The sequence below is a fragment of the Pyrgilauda ruficollis genome, unplaced genomic scaffold (genome assembly GCF_017590135.1).
Source record: "Pyrgilauda ruficollis isolate IOZ18807 unplaced genomic scaffold, ASM1759013v1 scaffold31, whole genome shotgun sequence".
NCBI classification, from domain to species: Eukaryota; Metazoa; Chordata; class Aves; order Passeriformes; family Passeridae; genus Pyrgilauda; species Pyrgilauda ruficollis.
Window position 1 is genome coordinate 802164 of NW_024524489.1, and position 16903 is coordinate 819066.

Genomic DNA, 16903 nt, shown 5'->3' on the forward strand with positions numbered 1-16903 from the left:
GGGCACTCATCTGCTCTTCAGCAACCCCAACAGAGGGATTTTGGAGAATGCTATTGTAGCTGCTGGAGGCAAAAAGGCTGAAATGCTGAACAGAGGTAAGTGAGTGGAAGATAACATCAGAGAACAACACCAGCAGGGTGGTGTGTGCTGGGAAGCCTGGCACCACAATTTTTGTTAGCCACGGTGCATTTTCCAAAGCAAATTTTTTGATGGAAAAGCATTAGACTTTTCTCTCCTTAAGCATCATGGACAATTCTCTCCTGCTTACTTACTCCTGCAGATCCCTGCAGTGTCTGTGTTAGTGAGAGCCAGGCTGGCTCTGCTGCTCTCAGGCTCAGGCTGCAGTGTCTGTGTTAGTGAGAGCCAGGCTGGCTCTGCTGCTCTCAGGCTCAGCCTGCCCCAAACTCAGGCTGCAGTGTCTGTGTTAGTGAGAGCCAGGCTGGCTCTGCTGCTCTCAGGCTCAGGCTGAGCAGGGTCCCCAGCTGCAGAGCCCTGCTCCATCCCCCTGAGGAGCTGCAGCAGGAGCAGTGGTGAGCACAGCCAGCAGACCCTGAGAGCACTGCTGGCTCTCTGCACGGCAGGAGCTGCCCTGCCTTCAGCCAGCCATGCCCTGGGCAGGCTCTGCTGCTAGGAGAGCTCACCCTCTGCCCCCAGCAGCACACAGGCTGGCTCAGATGTGCAGGAGCTGTGCTTGAGCGATGCTGAGAGCCCTTCTGAGTGCAGCCCATTTTAGATTATGGCTGGCAATTTGCTCCTCAGATCAGGGAAGCAAGGGCAGCCTGAGCAGATGGATCATTTTGGTTAATGCTAGCAAGCACAGCCTGGGCTCAGACACCCTGTGGGTCACGTGTGTGAGGGAGAGACCCCTGAGTGTGTCTGCTTTCCCCACAACCACAGGGCCTTTTCTACAGCAAATTGCTGGCTGCTGGCCAATGAAATGACAAATTAGTGTTTAAAAATTAGAAGCCCCCCAAAAGATCAGCCCTATGAAGGTCTAGAAACTGTTAGTATCAAAAAGTGTTGGTGACAGACACTTTTCTTTGAGCATGGGATTTGCACACAACACAGAAATACAGAAATCACTCATTTCCCCTGTGCAGTCAGTAAGGAGGCTGAAATGTAACCAGTTAATTTTCTTACATGGCTTTCAATACAAAGAACCCCAAAAAAGTGCCAATTATGGAAAGTAATTTCTCCATACTTCATTGTACAGAGTGTCCCAGGCCCAAACAACAGTCAGGAAAGTGAACACAAAGACTGACACCAGAAATGCCCAGGCAACCACATGGCATCACACCTGCAGTGGAATTCATAAGCAAAGAGAGCAAGGGAGCAACTGCCCCAACAGCCCAGAATGGATTTGTGGATTTCCTTTGCCAAAATTCCCAACTTGAGATATTTTCCTCACTTACTATAACTCTTTCTGTCACAAGAGTAATGGTTTTCTAAGGAAAGAGGGCAGGGCAAAGTTGGCTGTGATTTCACACGGAGTGTATTTGTGGCAGAGATGTATGTGATTGTGGTGTCACTGCCAAGGAACACTGGCAATGAAGTGGTTAACACAGACACAAACGAGGAGGAGCAGGGCTCTGCATTTCTCAGCTACACATCCCAGCTCTCTCCGGTGATTTTGCAGTTTCTGCAGCGCTTTCTTCATCGCAGCACCACCTCCCTCCCATCACTGCTGCCTGGCTTTTCCATGCTCCCTGCCAAAATTCGTGCAAGAGGGAGCAAGACAAAAGCCTCCCCTGACAAAGGTGAGCCTTGAGTGTTTGCACGGGTCACACCAAGTGCAGCCAGCCCCAGGCAGGCACACAAAGGGCTGCCAGGGGAACGTGTGCTCCCTGCAGCACATTTCAGACCACTTAAAACGTGCGTGCCCTTCCTGGGAGTCCAACTACCCCCCCTTAGTCTTCCCCTGTAATTTAATTAGGAAGTGCCTGTGCTAGTGAGCAACTGCTTAAAACTGGGCTCAGAGAACCCTTAATGATCATACCTTGGCATGCTTCTTCTTTAAGGCATTCAGCTCTTTTTGCTGCTTCTTTAAATGCTTTATATAAGCCTGAAAAAAGAGAAGCTGGATCAATTCTTCTGTGGCCATACTGACTTTAGCCAGGTAAAATCCTGGCTACTTAAAACAAACAATCAGGAGCACCTCCTGAAAAACTTGTGTCAAGACTTACCTTCATCTGCTTTAAATCTTCTATCTTCACTTGAGGAATGAGGTCTATACCTGGGAAGGTATTGATACAGTTTATCTAAAACTTCATACATACTAGTACATCTCATATTCAAAATTTGAGTTTCACCACAGCAGCCTATTTAACTTAACAACTAATTAATGAATTAGCATTTTTCACCACATGAAAAAAATTATCACAGGTTAATGAGAAAATTATTCATCAAGATCTAGCTAAGATACAGTAATTTCCTTTGCCCATGCACTCTTCAATCAATTGCCTTGTGGAAAAAGAATTGAATCAATGAGTGTAATTTAATCTCTTATGGTTCTGGACTGAAGTGTCAAAACACAGCAATCTAAGAATTGAAAAAAGGTCATTTCTGCAAACACAGCAAACCATTTATGAATACTAAAACACCTTCAGAATTCTGGTCCTAGCTGGAGATTGCTCTGGCACCACTTCTTGCAGTGGGGAGGTTTCTTGGGTAGGGCTCCACATGACTACAAAACTGGGGCTGGGTGTGCTTCTCCTCAGGTTAAAACACAGGAGGGAAAATTAACTTGCAGCTCGTGTGGTAACAAAAATAAAATTTGCATTTTGCTTAATACCCCCAGGCTTTGGGAAAAGGAGCAGAAATGTGCTCCAAGACTAAAGGAGAGTTAAAAAATGAAGGAGAAACAGAAAACCAAAAGAAGTGAAAATTCTAATGAGATTTCAACACACAAGACTAACAGTACTACGTAGATGAATGAAAATGTTTTGGTCACTTTAACTGCAATGCAAACAAAACCTGATCTCATTTAATGTTTATACTTTAATAAATGCTTTGTGACATATTAAGGGCTTTTTAAAAACTACTAAGCACATCCCACATGTAAGTGTTACTAAAAATGTCAGTACAATGCCATGGGAGTTGTAATTTTCAGGCGTTCCTGAGGTTTCACACAGAAATAAATGTTGGCCTGTGTATTAATACACTGCAAACATATTTAGTTAACTGCTTTTAATGATGTCTATGGACTGTAAGGTTTCCCTTGCCTTCAAAAGGACTTTCTGCTTTTTAAGGTGAATTTAACTGGAAAATGCTCAGCCACTGTAAAAGCTAACAAAAAGAGGGGAGGGGAGGAGAGGTAGGCAATCTCCTTAGGGAATATGAATTTTTTCTTTTCTTAGGAGCATAAGACTCTGCTCAAGTATAGGGCATCAACATTAGTGTAGTAAATGAGACAGGAGCAGACCTAGGCACAGATAGAGGCTGAAATTTTCAAAAACACAAGTGATTTGACTCTTACTGAAAATCTGAGGCCAAACAAACCCCACATTCTTGTGCCTTTGAAAGCCCTCCCCATTTTGCTGCTCAAGTAATTTCTAACAGCAAGATGAGCTGTGTATTTTAACAGTGCTAGAATTATTCATATGCTAGTAAATCACAGAGATAAGAAACACAAAATAAGGATCATTACAGGGGATATAGAAATGAGCAGCTCTATTTTAACATGCAAGAATAGGGATGAAAATTGCAGTCAGGATGAGACCTCGTGCCTGCATCAGGCTGCTGGGTTTCTAAACAGGCTTGCTCAGGATTTTATTTTAAAGCATTTGCTGCACAGGACCACTACACAGAACATTTCCTTAGCAGTCCAGGGCTGGCTCCATGGCCAGCAGGACTCTGCTGTCAACCCCAGCAAACTTCATGCCTGATTAATGCACACTGAAGCTAACACTTGTGCACCTTGTCATGAAACATGACATGAAAACACCTCGCTGCATGAAGTGACCCAGGGTCACACCAGGCAAGAACTTCTGAAAGAGTTCAGGTGCCAGAGACAGCCTGAGCCTTTACCCACTGCCAAGTGACTCCAGAGAAAAGGCACTTGGGTTCCCAGGAGATCCCTTCCCAAGAGTGCACCCAGCCACGTGTGCTGGAATTTGAGAGAAGAGCCCCCCGTGCTCCTCCTCCCTCCTGGCAACACCTCTGGGCAAGCTGCAGGAGTGAGGGAACCACATCCTAATTCCTGTGGCCTACTAACAGAAATATTTATTGTCTTTCATTCAGCTGTACAAATTTGCTTTCTCGCTTAATCTTCATTACCTGTGATGATATGGGAGAAACAAATAATCCCATTTCACTGTAAAAAATGACTTTGTAGAGTGAACGGTGAAGAGTTGGGAAAAAATACTTATTCACTTATAAATGAGCACAATTCAGTTTTTTTTTTTTTTTTACAATAAACATGCCATTTCCATAATCACTATTCAGAGTAAAACCACACTGTGAAAACATTTCTAATTGTTGGGAAATCTCTACAGAATCCAGTGAATTCTAAATACCTTTAATTACCTAAATCTGCAACCCTGCCAAGGGATTTGCGAGGGGAGAAAAAAAAGCAGAAGAGTTTCTGTGGACTGTGCTAGTTAATAGTCACTGCTATTGGCACTCCTCCAGGAATCCTTACTAGCAAACTGCTCCCAGAGCCTTGCAGGTTATGTGTATAATATCCACGTAAAATAAAAACCCCAGAGGTGTACAGCCAGACGCAGAGGTCACTTTGTGAAATAAAGCTGCTTTACCTTCACGCAGCCACCTCAGCAATACCCCAAACCCATGTGCAATTAGCCAGAGACAACTCCCCGTGGCCAGGGGCTGGCCATGACTGTAACTCCAGAGTGGAAGCTGCCAAGGGGCGTTGCTGTGTGGCTCTGGGAACGCTGCAGAGCAGAGGGAGGGATCTGGGGTACTTATTCACTTATAAATGAGCACAAATTCAGTTTTTTTTTTTTTTTACAATAAACATGCCATTTCCATAATCACTATTCAGAGTAAAACCACACTGTGAAAACATTTCTAATTGTTGGGAAATCTCTACAGAATCCAGTGAATTCTAAATACCTTTAATTACCTAAATCTGCAACCCTGCCAAGGGATTTGCGAGGGGAGAAAAAAAAGCAGAAGAGTTTCTGTGGACTGTGCTAGTTAATAGTCACTGCTATTGGCACTCCTCCAGGAATCCTTACTAGCAAACTGCTCCCAGAGCCTTGCAGGTTATGTGTATAATATCCACGTAAAATAAAAACCCCAGAGGTGTACAGCCAGACGCAGAGGTCACTTTGTGAAATAAAGCTGCTTTACCTTCACACAATCAGCAATACCCCAAACCCATGTGCAATTAGCCAGAGACAACTCCCCGCGGCCAGGGGCTGGCCATGACTGTAACTCCAGAGTGGAAGCTGCCAAGGGGCGTTGCTGTGTGGCTCTGGGAACGCTGCAGAGCAGAGGGAGGGATCTGGGGTACCTTTCTTGGCGTCCTGGCCAGAGCCAAAGCCCGCCGTGGTGCTGGGCCGGAGCTCCGAGCTGCTCTGAGGAGTCACACTGGCTTTGGGATTATTGGCTTTTCCTTTCCTGTCGTTCTTGGAAGTGTCATTTGGGACATCAGCTATGTCGCTCTGCAAGAAACATCAGAATACATCGATTGTTCTTTGGCCTGTAGCGTAAAAAGCTGGGGAAATTTCTCAATGGCTGACTTTAAACATAATGAAATTGCAACACATTTTCAAACAACACCACAGTAAAGCATTTGTAGCCTATTCCAAATAGCTACTTACTAAAATACTTGATCACATGTTGTGATCAAGTCACAAACTTGATCCCCATTTATTAAAATCTCTCCTCCTAAAGGATGTATTAATGTGATCCATGAAAAGCCAGTCAGTATTTCAGTAAATGACATAAGCCAGACAAAGAAGCTTATATTTGAAAATGAGAAGTGATATGGTGCATTGATTGGAGAAGGACCAGTTCACTTTAAATAAAGAACACAGCATGGGCAGAAGTGGGGTGTGTTTGTCATTGATTCTACTCACAGTTTCAATGCCCATAGCTCTCATTTGGTCTGCTCTTTTTTCTGTGATAGACAAAAATTTCTTTGGATCTGATAAAGCATCCACAATATCTGTAAGGGAAAAAAAATCAACTTTTTGTGAGCTTTGGAGGCATCTGGAAATGAGTATTTTACAAAAGCTTTATTCTATCCCTGTTATTGTGAGCCATGGCTTGCCACAGGAGTCCAGCTTTCTGCAGTGAATTTGGCAGGACTGGAAGCGCTTATTTCCACAGCTCCTGGACCATGGAACAGTTCTTACTGCACCAAGGTGTGCTTTTAACCCAGATCCCTTCAGGAAAACCCAGTGACTCTGTCAGACTGCTCTAACCTCCTCGCAGTTCCTGAGTGCAGGATGGGAGAGCAGGATGTCCCTCCTGAGCCACACAGCACAGCTCTGTCCCCTGCTCAGGGGGCTGCAGGGCACAAAGTGCCATTCTATTTCCAGCTGGAGAGCAGTGGATTAAAGGTGGATTCAAGCAATCTGTTCTCAGGTACATCTGTTCTCAGCAGCCTTGGTGATAGTCCATGTCTGGACATGACAGGCTGTGAAATGGCTTTTCTAGGCATGACCAGCACCTGAATCTTGCACATGACACAGAACCACCAGTGTACCACAGCCTGGGTACCACACACATCACTGAATCTGTTTTCCAGGGCAGTGACAAATGTGCAAGCACAGCTTCACAGCATGACAGAGTCCCTGGAATCTTTTACCTGCATATCAAACAATCTCTTCCTTGCTTAACTCCAACAGTCAGAAAACAAAGCGAAAATATCCAACCCATCAAGAGGTTTGGCAAGAAACTTCTTGTTCAAAGTAGGGGCTGGGCTCTATCATCTCCCTCCCAACCTGAGCTGTTCTGTGGAATGTTCCTCTGAGGCCACAGCTCAGAAAGGCCTTCCATTCCCACAAAAGTTGTATTAAACACTCAGCATTATCAGTGAGATCTCCACGAACAGGCCATCTCCAGTACCTGCTGTGACCCACGGACGTCTCCTGAACCCTATTTCACATGGACAAAAGCCATCTAGGATTTATTTTTAGCCATGGCAATAGCTTGTGGCTGAGCATGGAGTGTTTCTCCTCTCCCTAACTCATTAAGGATGTCCTTTAGTCCTTGGCACACTCTTTCCAGCGCAAAGCCAGGGCTACCCTGCCAGCACCGCGCCGGAGACGTTTCGGTTCCGCCTGGAAATGGAAGCTGGTGCTCAGGAGCTGCAGGTGACAACGCCCCACGTGTTTGGGAGAGCAGAGCAGCACCTCCGTGGGCTGTGCCAGGAGCCACACCAGCACTCCCCAAGGCCCAGCACTGCTGGGGGAGCTGGCTCAGCCCTGCCTCTGCTTTCCTGTGCTCCCCCTCCGCAGGGAGCTGAGCTGGCCGTGGGGAGAGCTGCACTTAAACACAGGACTGGGAATCACTGGGGGAGGGCACTGCAGAGGCACCAAGCTTACTCACAGAGTTCTAAAATAGAAATGTGGAGAATGCTGCTTCGTTTGCAGCAGTTTGTGACATTACTGTGGTTTTATTGGGAACACAGGGGCTGATGCAAATAAACCACGGGAAATTGCAAAGCTATGAAATAAAAAAAAGGAAACCACATATTTTAAAGCCTGCAATGCATCACCCATTCTAGTTATTATTCAGGGCACATTTTTAAATCTTACTCATACAGGTTAAAAGAACAAAAAAGAAAGAAAAAAGAAAGTAGGCAGCTACTGACTTGAGCTCTACCTTCCTACAGGTTTGCTAAAACAACCATGGAGATCCTAATGACAGCTCATAAAGCAGTGAGAAGCTCACTGCAGATGAGAAGTAATTAAAAACCACGTGCCAGCAGAATACTGATGATTCCACCTGAGTGTCAGAAGTTATTGCCCAGGTGTTCACCATGCTGCTGCTCTGTACCGAGGAGGAAAACCCACGAGGCACATCCAGCCTGGGAAGGGAGAGGAGAACCAGAATGGAGCTCATTTAGCTCCTGCTCGTATGGAGGCAGCTTTTCCACTGCTGGCAGTAAACTACAACCACCAGCCCTGTTCCAGTAGCATTTTACTGTACCAACACTGTGACTTAGGGGTAGCAATGTTTTCCCACCTCTATCAAATAAACCACCCACAGCACTGCTGACAGTGCAGCACACAATTTGTAAATTCTAAACTGGTGTTGAAATTTTGGAAAGCAAGTCTTTCACTTCTGCAAGTGCAGAATGCAGTTTAAAAAAGGAATTAAACAAATATTTTCTCCTTGTGGGTGCAGCACACTCAGCAGCTCAAGCCACACAGAACTCAGTGCTAAGTTTAAATTCTATTCTTAGGAACTAAGTCTGGTGCCACAGAACATCAATCCCAAATCAGAAGCACGTCCTTAGCTGAGAAAATATTTCAACTGAGTCACTTGCTGCCAAAAGCTTCAGTTCAGGTAGGAATTAAAGGACTCTTAAACATGTCTCTGAGACTGATGGGTCAATTACCCTTGAGCACCTCAAGTTTAGGCAGAAGCTCACATTTCTCTGCAAATGAGAAATGAGAAATGAGAAAAAAAGAGACAAAACAGTTCAGGTAGGAATTAAAGGACACTTAAACATGTCTCTGAGACTGATGGGTCAATTACCCTTGAGCACCTCAAGTTTAGGCAGAAGCTCACATTTCTCTCGAGACAAAGTCCCTGCAGTTAAATACTGGGGACGACACGTGCTGCATCATGGCATGGTGCTGCTCCAAGGCCCATGGCACATCTCCAGCTGACTTGCCAGAAACCAGGATTTCACATGTGAACAACACAAATGCTCCTGCAACCCCTTTTTTCCATGAAATGTTGTTACTGAAGTCTCAGACTGTCAATTTTCTTAAAGCCTGGATAAGCACCAGACTTGAAGGCAGGTTAGGTCAACCTTCCCTTCCTCCAGTTTCTACTGTGGAAACGACACTCAGAGAAGTGCAGCCATCCTTTGCATGGCAGCAGGTTTGAAATAGGTTTTGTGAGGAGAAAAACACCGGTTTGATCAATACCTTTCATCAGTAACCCCTGAGGAAACTGCTGCAGAGTCACAGCACTCGCATTCTGTGCAATTCCTGCTTCACAGTTTTAAATGGTTCATGTGTTGTCCAGTGCACAAGCAAGTTTCATCTGGGGTGCAGAAGCCCTTTCTGGCAGGGGGAACTCAAGCATTACACAGGTTTTAGAGGTGTAATGATTATTCTCAGCTCTTTGTTCCCACACACACGTGGCAATTTGCCACTGCTTGGTGTAAGTGACCACAGCTCTGCCAACCTGATCTTGGAAATGCTCACATGAAAATAACTTTCCTGAGAATCCAAAAACAATTAAACCACACTAAAGACACATAAAATCAGGAGAGAAAAATGCAGAGGTCCTGGATGCTGAAAAAATTCACTGACCTTTTACAAAAATACACCAACTTTCCCAAGAATATAGAACTGGTTTTGTTTGAAAGAAACTATGTTTCTGCATGTATTTTTTTATACTTATAAGCCAATCAATACAGATAAAGTACATCCTAACTTTACAGATATTTATGTCAGACAAGATGTAATAAAATACTCTAAATTGTCAACAGAGAAAATTAAATGGAGCTTAGCAGTAGTAGCTTATTTTCCACATTATTTGCTCATTTTAGTACAATAATGCTTTTATCATCAAGAGAGGCAGGCACTTGGTATAAAGCAGGTTCCTTCACTCCATATCCAGAGATTCCAAGGAGTTACAGGAAGTCACAAATCCGGAATCTTCCCCTCCTCCAGCACTGCACGTGTGCTCCTGGCTGGCACAGCGACCCTGGAGCACTTCAGGACTTGCACACCAAGACTCAGAGCCACAGCACACCGAGACAAAGGCTGCTCTCACCTCCAAACCCATCAGGCACGTAAGTTTTGAGCACAATGTTGCAGAAAACCGTTGGAAGAGAAAGGGGTTTGTTGCCCTCGTTCCGCAGGGAGATGTGTCTGTATCCTGCCTGCAGCCCATCCAGAGGCAGGATCCTCTGACCAATCAGCTTGTTATTGTCATCATACACTGCTATTCTCAGCACAGCAAGGTCAGGGAGGATGACCTGGAAAGCCACAAAACACAGGCATGTAATGGCACTGACACAGCAGCTCCCTCCCCGCCTCCCGTGCGTGAACTCGGTGCCAGAAACCACCAGCACTGCAGGATCAGGGCATTCCCTGCAAACCCCAGCTTGCAAAATTCCATCTTTCCTAGAAAAGCTTCTTTCACCCTAAATAACGGGTCCGCTTCGGGTTTTGTAAATCCTGCAGCTCAGTTACACCAGGTAAACATTCTGTGTGTTTATTTTTCATTACTGCAACTGGTGGCAGCGATAAGAAGGCAGGTAAATACTGCACGGGAAACGACAGATACAGCAGCAATCAAAGGGCAGGTAGTGCTGGATCAGGAGGAATTATGACAGAGAGATGGGATTTGGGATGCATCCAAAAGGGCAAGGAGAGTGCAAGCACAGGCTGCTGGGGATGTCTGAGCTGCTGCAAGGCTGTGCTGCCAGCAGAGGCTGTGCTGCACTCGGGACACGCTCCGGGCATGCACAGGAGCAGGGCTGCTGCAGCCTCCTGCCCCTGCCAGCCCCAGCTGGGCTGAGCAGGACAGGAGCAGAGACCCCTGCCCTCCCTGCAGCAGAGGTGCTGCCTCTGAGCATGCAGCAGTGAGGAGGAGGCAGACCAGCAGAGGTGCAGCTCCCCTGCCAGCCCAGCCCAACCACACACCGGCAAAGATCTCCCACTCCTTCCCTGCCTGGTGCTCCTCACCAGCTCCTGAGGGACACAAGGGAAGAGCTCAGTGAGCTGGGTCTGCCTTCTCCCTCAGACCTGCCCCCTGCCACCCCCCTTCTCAGTCTTGGGGGCACAAAATAAAGGCTGCTTTTGGTCTCTGAACCCAAGTGAGCAGCTCATGGATATCCTGCTCCTACAGCTCAGCACCCCCAGCACAGGCCACCACCAGCACCTGCTCCCTCCTCCCCTCACACAACAGAGGGACAACACAGAACCCAGGTCAGAATGACTGGAACTTCATTTTAATTAAAATAAAAATGAGAAAACATGACAGGAGAACAATCAAACACAGTAGCTGAGAACAACTGTGTAGGGTTAAGCTTCAGCCTGAGGAGAACACTGCAGCCCAAGGAGGGCAGGTAAGATCTCTCCCCTACAGGTCACAGATCAGCACATCTTTCATTACATGATGGTCTCTGACACAGATTTGCTGGGGAGCACAAGTGGGGACTGAGTTTATTGCTCCCTCTGCATGAATTAGTTCTGTGGTATCCTGCCAGGCACTCCACCCTCTGAGGATGTTTTAGCACTGTGCACCCCGTGCCTTCAGCATCTCCAGCTGGAGGAATCCTTCCTGCTGTGGTCCTGCCACCCACCTGCTTCATCTCCAGTGGATGCTGATTACATTGCTAAGCTCTGACAAGGGCCTGAGGTGGAGAAAAAGAATCTCTTGGCTGACCTACGAGTTCAAGAGAGCGTGTGACAGTGGGATTGCTCACTGGAGAGCAGTAATGAGAAACACTGGCCTCAGCCTCTGCACCCATGTCCCAACACAGGCTGCACTGGAGCTTATGGCCCTTTTGATGTAAGAAATCATCAGCAGCAGATGCTGGTCATGTGGCCAGCAAGCCATGGGCAGCCAAATCGCTTGTACATAAGCATCTTCCCTGTGCTCCTCACACACACAGAAAAGCACCTGAAGTCACATTCCTTCCAGAATGTGAGTTCAGAAGAAATTTCTGCATCAACTAAATTTCTCTTGAAAACTGGCTGTGCTGTTAGGAAAGCAGATTAAGTGTGTAACATACCCAAGTGTGAAGAGTTATCACCACTCGGCAAAAAGTCTGAAATTTGGACTAGAAGTCTGAACTTTGGAATAAAAGAGCAACAATTCTGCATGACAACAAAACAGGTGTAAGCAAAACAGATGTTATCCAAGACAGCACTGTAACACATGTAGTCTGGATGAAACTCCAGGCAACAGAAGAAAAATAAAATAAATATATATATATATATGTGTATCATATATATATAAAGACTGAGAGATAAAAACTGAACACGGACAAATGGTCTCTCTCTTTAAATCCCCCATGCCAAGAAAAAAAGGGTTGTTTTTTCTTTCAGTATTGGAAAAAAAAAAATAAAGAAGAAGGTACATGATGTACATGGACTACTGAAGGAGGGAGCTGGCAACACGCCTGAGGAACACAGCACCCTTCCAACTTTTCCATGTAATGACATTGACCTTAGCTTTGGATGCAGCATCTCACCTGCCCTCTGGGCTGAAGGAACAGTGCAAGATAGCAGCCACTGCCAGGGCAGGGAAGAAGAAATCTCCAGGGAATGATGGTGTCCACCAGCGGGGCTCATTCTGAGCAGACTGCATACCTTGAACACAGGCATGGTCACAGAGGAGGTGGCTACCTCCAAGTGGGAGGAGGAAGCAAAGGGGAGGAAAAAGCCAAATGGAAACAAAAACAACAAAAAAAAATCATGTGATAGCTACAGAGGTTATCCGTTAGGAAAATAAAAGCAAAGCAAAAGCAAAAAGAAAAGAGAACCAAAACAAACCAAAAGCAAGCAGCCTCTTGGAAGCTGGCTTCAGCTTCCCATTGTCTCCAGCAGTAAGAGGGGCCCTACAAACCCTTTCCATGGAGCAGGAGGGCTGAAGCAGGGAGGGCTGGCTCAGGGCACAGCAAAGCCCAGGCTGTGCTCTGCACAGGTGCCCGTCCTACCTTCCTGAAGACAAAGGACTCCTCGTTGTACACGGGGTTGAGGCCGTTGTTCATCACCATGCGCGTGCGGAACTCCTTGCGGATGGTGTCCGTGGGCAGCCCGTACATGTCCACCTCCACGTAGGTGCCAATCTTCTTGTCTGACAGGAACTGCCCAGATATCACCTGCAACACAGCGAGGAGAGGAGAGGCACTGCAGAGGAGGGACACGGGAAGTGGCCATTCCTCACTGAGAAATGGTTTACAGCTGGCAGAAGGGTGCAGCTCCTGGTGTGCAAACGTGTATTCAAACTGCACCTCCTTGGAAAAGCTTCTGGGATCAGATATGGAAACACAGCCTCCATCTGAAATGCCACCACCAGCAGGGTCTCACAGATGCATTCACTGTATGAAAACACTGAATGGAACAACCAGAGCTGGCACTGCTATTCCACAACTTCTAGCACTCGGCTCAGAAGCACTTTTCCCTGTGATACACCTGGAGCACAAGAGGTGAAAGGAAACTATTGCTTTTCTTTCACTCAGCTGAAGGTTTGAAGCTAATCATGTGTCAGTCTGACTCCATATTACGTGTCTGGAAAGTGCAGGATACTTAAAAAGTGCAAAAACCAAAACCCCACACGATTCCTCGATATCTTTAGAGACAGGAAGATTTGTTGCCATTTCACCCCAAGTCAAGATTAATCTAGCCACAACAGGTGATAGGGAAAATTTCTATTTCATCAAGATGATCTATTACTTAAAAATACAGCCAATGTTTTCATTATTGCTACAATCAAGGAGGGAAGAAAAAAACTGACACATGATTTCACAGACCTAAGCTCATTCCAAATCCTTTGTTTCCATGATCTAACATCCTTCTGGGGAACATTCTGGATAACAGATCTGAAAAGTTATGTGGCTGAGGGGTATCACTGCTGGTTTTTGCTCCAATCAACTCCTTAATTACAAAATTTGCATGGAATTTTATACTAGTTTTAGTCACAAAAGAAAGGCAACTGTCAAAATACGTGACCTAGGAATTAACTAATCCCACTTCTTTCTTGGAGGGACTGTGCTTTGATTACCTTTTAAGAAAAACAACATTAATAAAACATGCTTATTCTTATTCTTCTAGAGGTGCAAATGGAGCTCAGTCCAACATCTGGAGTGCATGAGGAATGCTTGGCCAGCGAGGGTGTAAATTTAAATGCAGCCCATGGAAAGTGCCAAGTGAAAGCCGAAGCCTCTTGCTCACCAAACAGGTTTTACAATTGTCAGCCTCCCCCAGAACCTGGTACCTGACCATGCTGTAGAACTGCAGCAGGAGTTTCATGGACTTTGTTACTCAGAGATAACTCCAAAGGAAGGGCCTGCCTCACAGCAACCATTTTTCTCCCTTCACTTTGAAAATACCCTGTCCCTGTGGCCAGACTCCTCCCTGCCCCGTGGGGACAAGTGATGCTGTGCAGTTTCATGCTGTGCATGGCAAGGAACTTCACTGCTCTATCTGCTTGTGTGGGCTCATGGATTTCAGAAAAACCACCAAGGCTGTCAGAACACCACAATGTTTGTAACACATCATTTCCAATTCCATCATACTCCACTCACATCAAGGAAACAAAGGCATCTTAGCCAGCAATATTAAAAAAGAAAAAAGAAAAAAAAAAGAACCAATTTGCTGAAATCTGCCCAGGCCAAGCACACTTAGTGCATCTATCCTATCTCTGAGGATCCTAAATGTGCTTTTGGGTGTGATGCCAGCTGTCTGCTGCTGTTTTACCTGGACAGAACACGTTGCAGCAATGACCCCATCTACAGGAGTTTCAGAGAACGGGTCAAACGTCCTGTCTGGCCGTCGCATGAAATCCGGCTTTAGTAGGTACCTTATTGCAAGGGGAAAAAGGAGAAAATTATTCTGATTGGAAATTAAAATTGCATTGAATGCATATGAAATGGATGTTCTGCCTTTAAACAATGAGCTCTCCTACAGCAGTGTGAAATACAGACTCATTCCAGCTGCGAGTGTGAGGAAGTAACAGAAAGTAGCATGGTTGTCTGGAACACAGACAAACACTGATTTTCATTTTGAATTACCAGCTACTGAGAGATGAAATCAATCTGGGATTTTAAGATAAAAATAAATATAATATAATCAAGGACATTTCAAAGCAACTGAATAACACAGTTTAAAAATACAGGGAGTTACCACGTAATAAAACACAATGCTCTCATTTGTTTTAATTCTTTAACACTTTGGAAAATCACAGAGGGATTTTTCAATTTCATTTTTCCAGATGAAGCAGTTCCTTACCGTTCAAGACTCATACACTAAATTTCAGCTTGAAGCTGATTTTTTCATTGTGGTTATGAAACCTTGGGGGAAACAACTGATAATGTCAGTGCTGACAGATTGTTAATTATATATAATAAAGGTACCACCACAATAACACTCACAACGCCTCCCTGAGGACCTCACACTGCATCAACACATCAATGGAGCCAATTTGTGCTCTGCTGCACCAAAACCCAAGGATTCTGCCACCAAAATGAAACAGCAGTTGATCACTGCAGAAAGGCTGCACATTACAGACATTCTCTTCCACTGATGGAAGAAAATGTGCAACTAGAAATTCTGGCTAATTCTGCAACCCTGACAGACAAAACAGCTGGAAGATGAATTTTTATCCACCCTTAGTCTCTCTCGTGAATCACTGGTACACAGTATGATAATGGCCTAGACAGAATTCAGGGATTAAAAAATGCTAGAAAAATTCCAGTGGAAAGAATGTCAGTGTTTTCACCCATTTTTAAATAATGTTGCTTCTGTTTAAAAGTAATATTACTCCTTTTTTTCCATTAGAAAAGTGATTTCTTAATATTTTGTCAATTTAAAGCAGGTTGGGGCAGAAAGGAACTAACTATCCTTAGCCTCTGTTTTCAGCCTGCTGCAATAAAAAATGCTGAAATGACCTTGTTTGATCAGCATGAAAGCTGAAAATGTGAGAAAAGAGGAGTACAGGCAGAAGGAAATGCTCAGTTTTTCATTTCCCTTCTGTGACTGAAACACCTCCACATTTACAATGCATATCAAGATATTACCATGCATTACCTCTACATTATGACCAAACACTGATGTAAGAAGCCAGGAATTTAGTTGATAATTTTGCCTGTCCTTCAGAGGATTTGGCAAAAGTAAGCAGATACTCTTACTAAGCTGGTGGGTCCAACCAGAAAGGAACCCAACTCTGCCATAAGAAAGCTTTGGTTTTCTTCTATTCTTGTTTTGATTGAAATTCCAGAGTGCAGCTTTGTCAAAGCCAAGAGCCTCTTCTGGAGTGCTCACAGCTGCAATAAAGGCATGGAATGGCCAAGCACCCTGTGCCCATTCTGCAAATGAGCAATTTTACCAAGCTCCATCTACCCAGACTTGCTTTCAGAGTAAGCTCTGCAGCAGTAAGAGTAGTTCCTTGCCAGGAAGAGCCTGCAGATTCTGATGTGTTTCTGGACTGTCATTTCCTGTGATTCATTAAACTTCTCCTTTTCTCCTGCTCCTAATGATCAGTCTATCCTATTAAGGCCTATGCTCAGCATTTGAGAAAAATCTATCAGCATCCCTTGGACATCCTTTGTCATGCAAAAATCATGAGCAAGAACTGAGATGAAATAGTTCAGGATTCTCTGTGAAATCTGTGCTCCAATTAAGAGTGCACAGATTAAAAATATGTTCCCGATGTATTCAGATTCCACTTGTCCAAGTAAATTTGGCAATTCTGTGAACTGTGCAATGAATCTCCATTCTGAGGCACATCTTCAGAGAAAGGCTGAGAGCAGAAGGTGGAGATGGATTTGAATAACTGTGTACAGTATTCATGATCTTCATAATGTGAACACAATGCCTCTTGGATCCCATTTAAAAACTGGGCATAATTAAAGGCATATTCATCAGAATACCTCCTTTTGGGGGATAATTCTCCCTGAACTCTGCTGATTTCTACTCTACACCTAGCATCCCATTTTCCTTTTGTAACACATAATTAACAGTGACAAAATCTTATTGAAACCTTAGTAAAGGACTCTGCTGCACAGTGACAACAG

General features: G+C 44.9%; 1 protein-coding gene across 2 annotated transcripts in view; it reads right to left on the reverse strand.

Moving 5' to 3' along the window:
* The window catches only part of PLCB4 (phospholipase C beta 4), a 182383-nt gene that overhangs the window by 24699 nt on the left and 140781 nt on the right, over window positions 1-16903 (reverse strand). For both annotated transcript variants that reach the window (XM_041474004.1, XM_041474005.1), the window contains 7 exons: window positions 14589-14691; window positions 12827-12991; window positions 9931-10135; window positions 6045-6133; window positions 5477-5627; window positions 2184-2233; window positions 1997-2062 (listed from right to left, as the gene is read on the reverse strand). In XM_041474004.1, the coding sequence (XP_041329938.1) occupies window positions 1997-2062; window positions 2184-2233; window positions 5477-5627; window positions 6045-6133; window positions 9931-10135; window positions 12827-12991; window positions 14589-14691 (829 nt within the window). The remainder of the gene's footprint in view (window positions 1-1996; window positions 2063-2183; window positions 2234-5476; window positions 5628-6044; window positions 6134-9930; window positions 10136-12826; window positions 12992-14588; window positions 14692-16903) is intronic.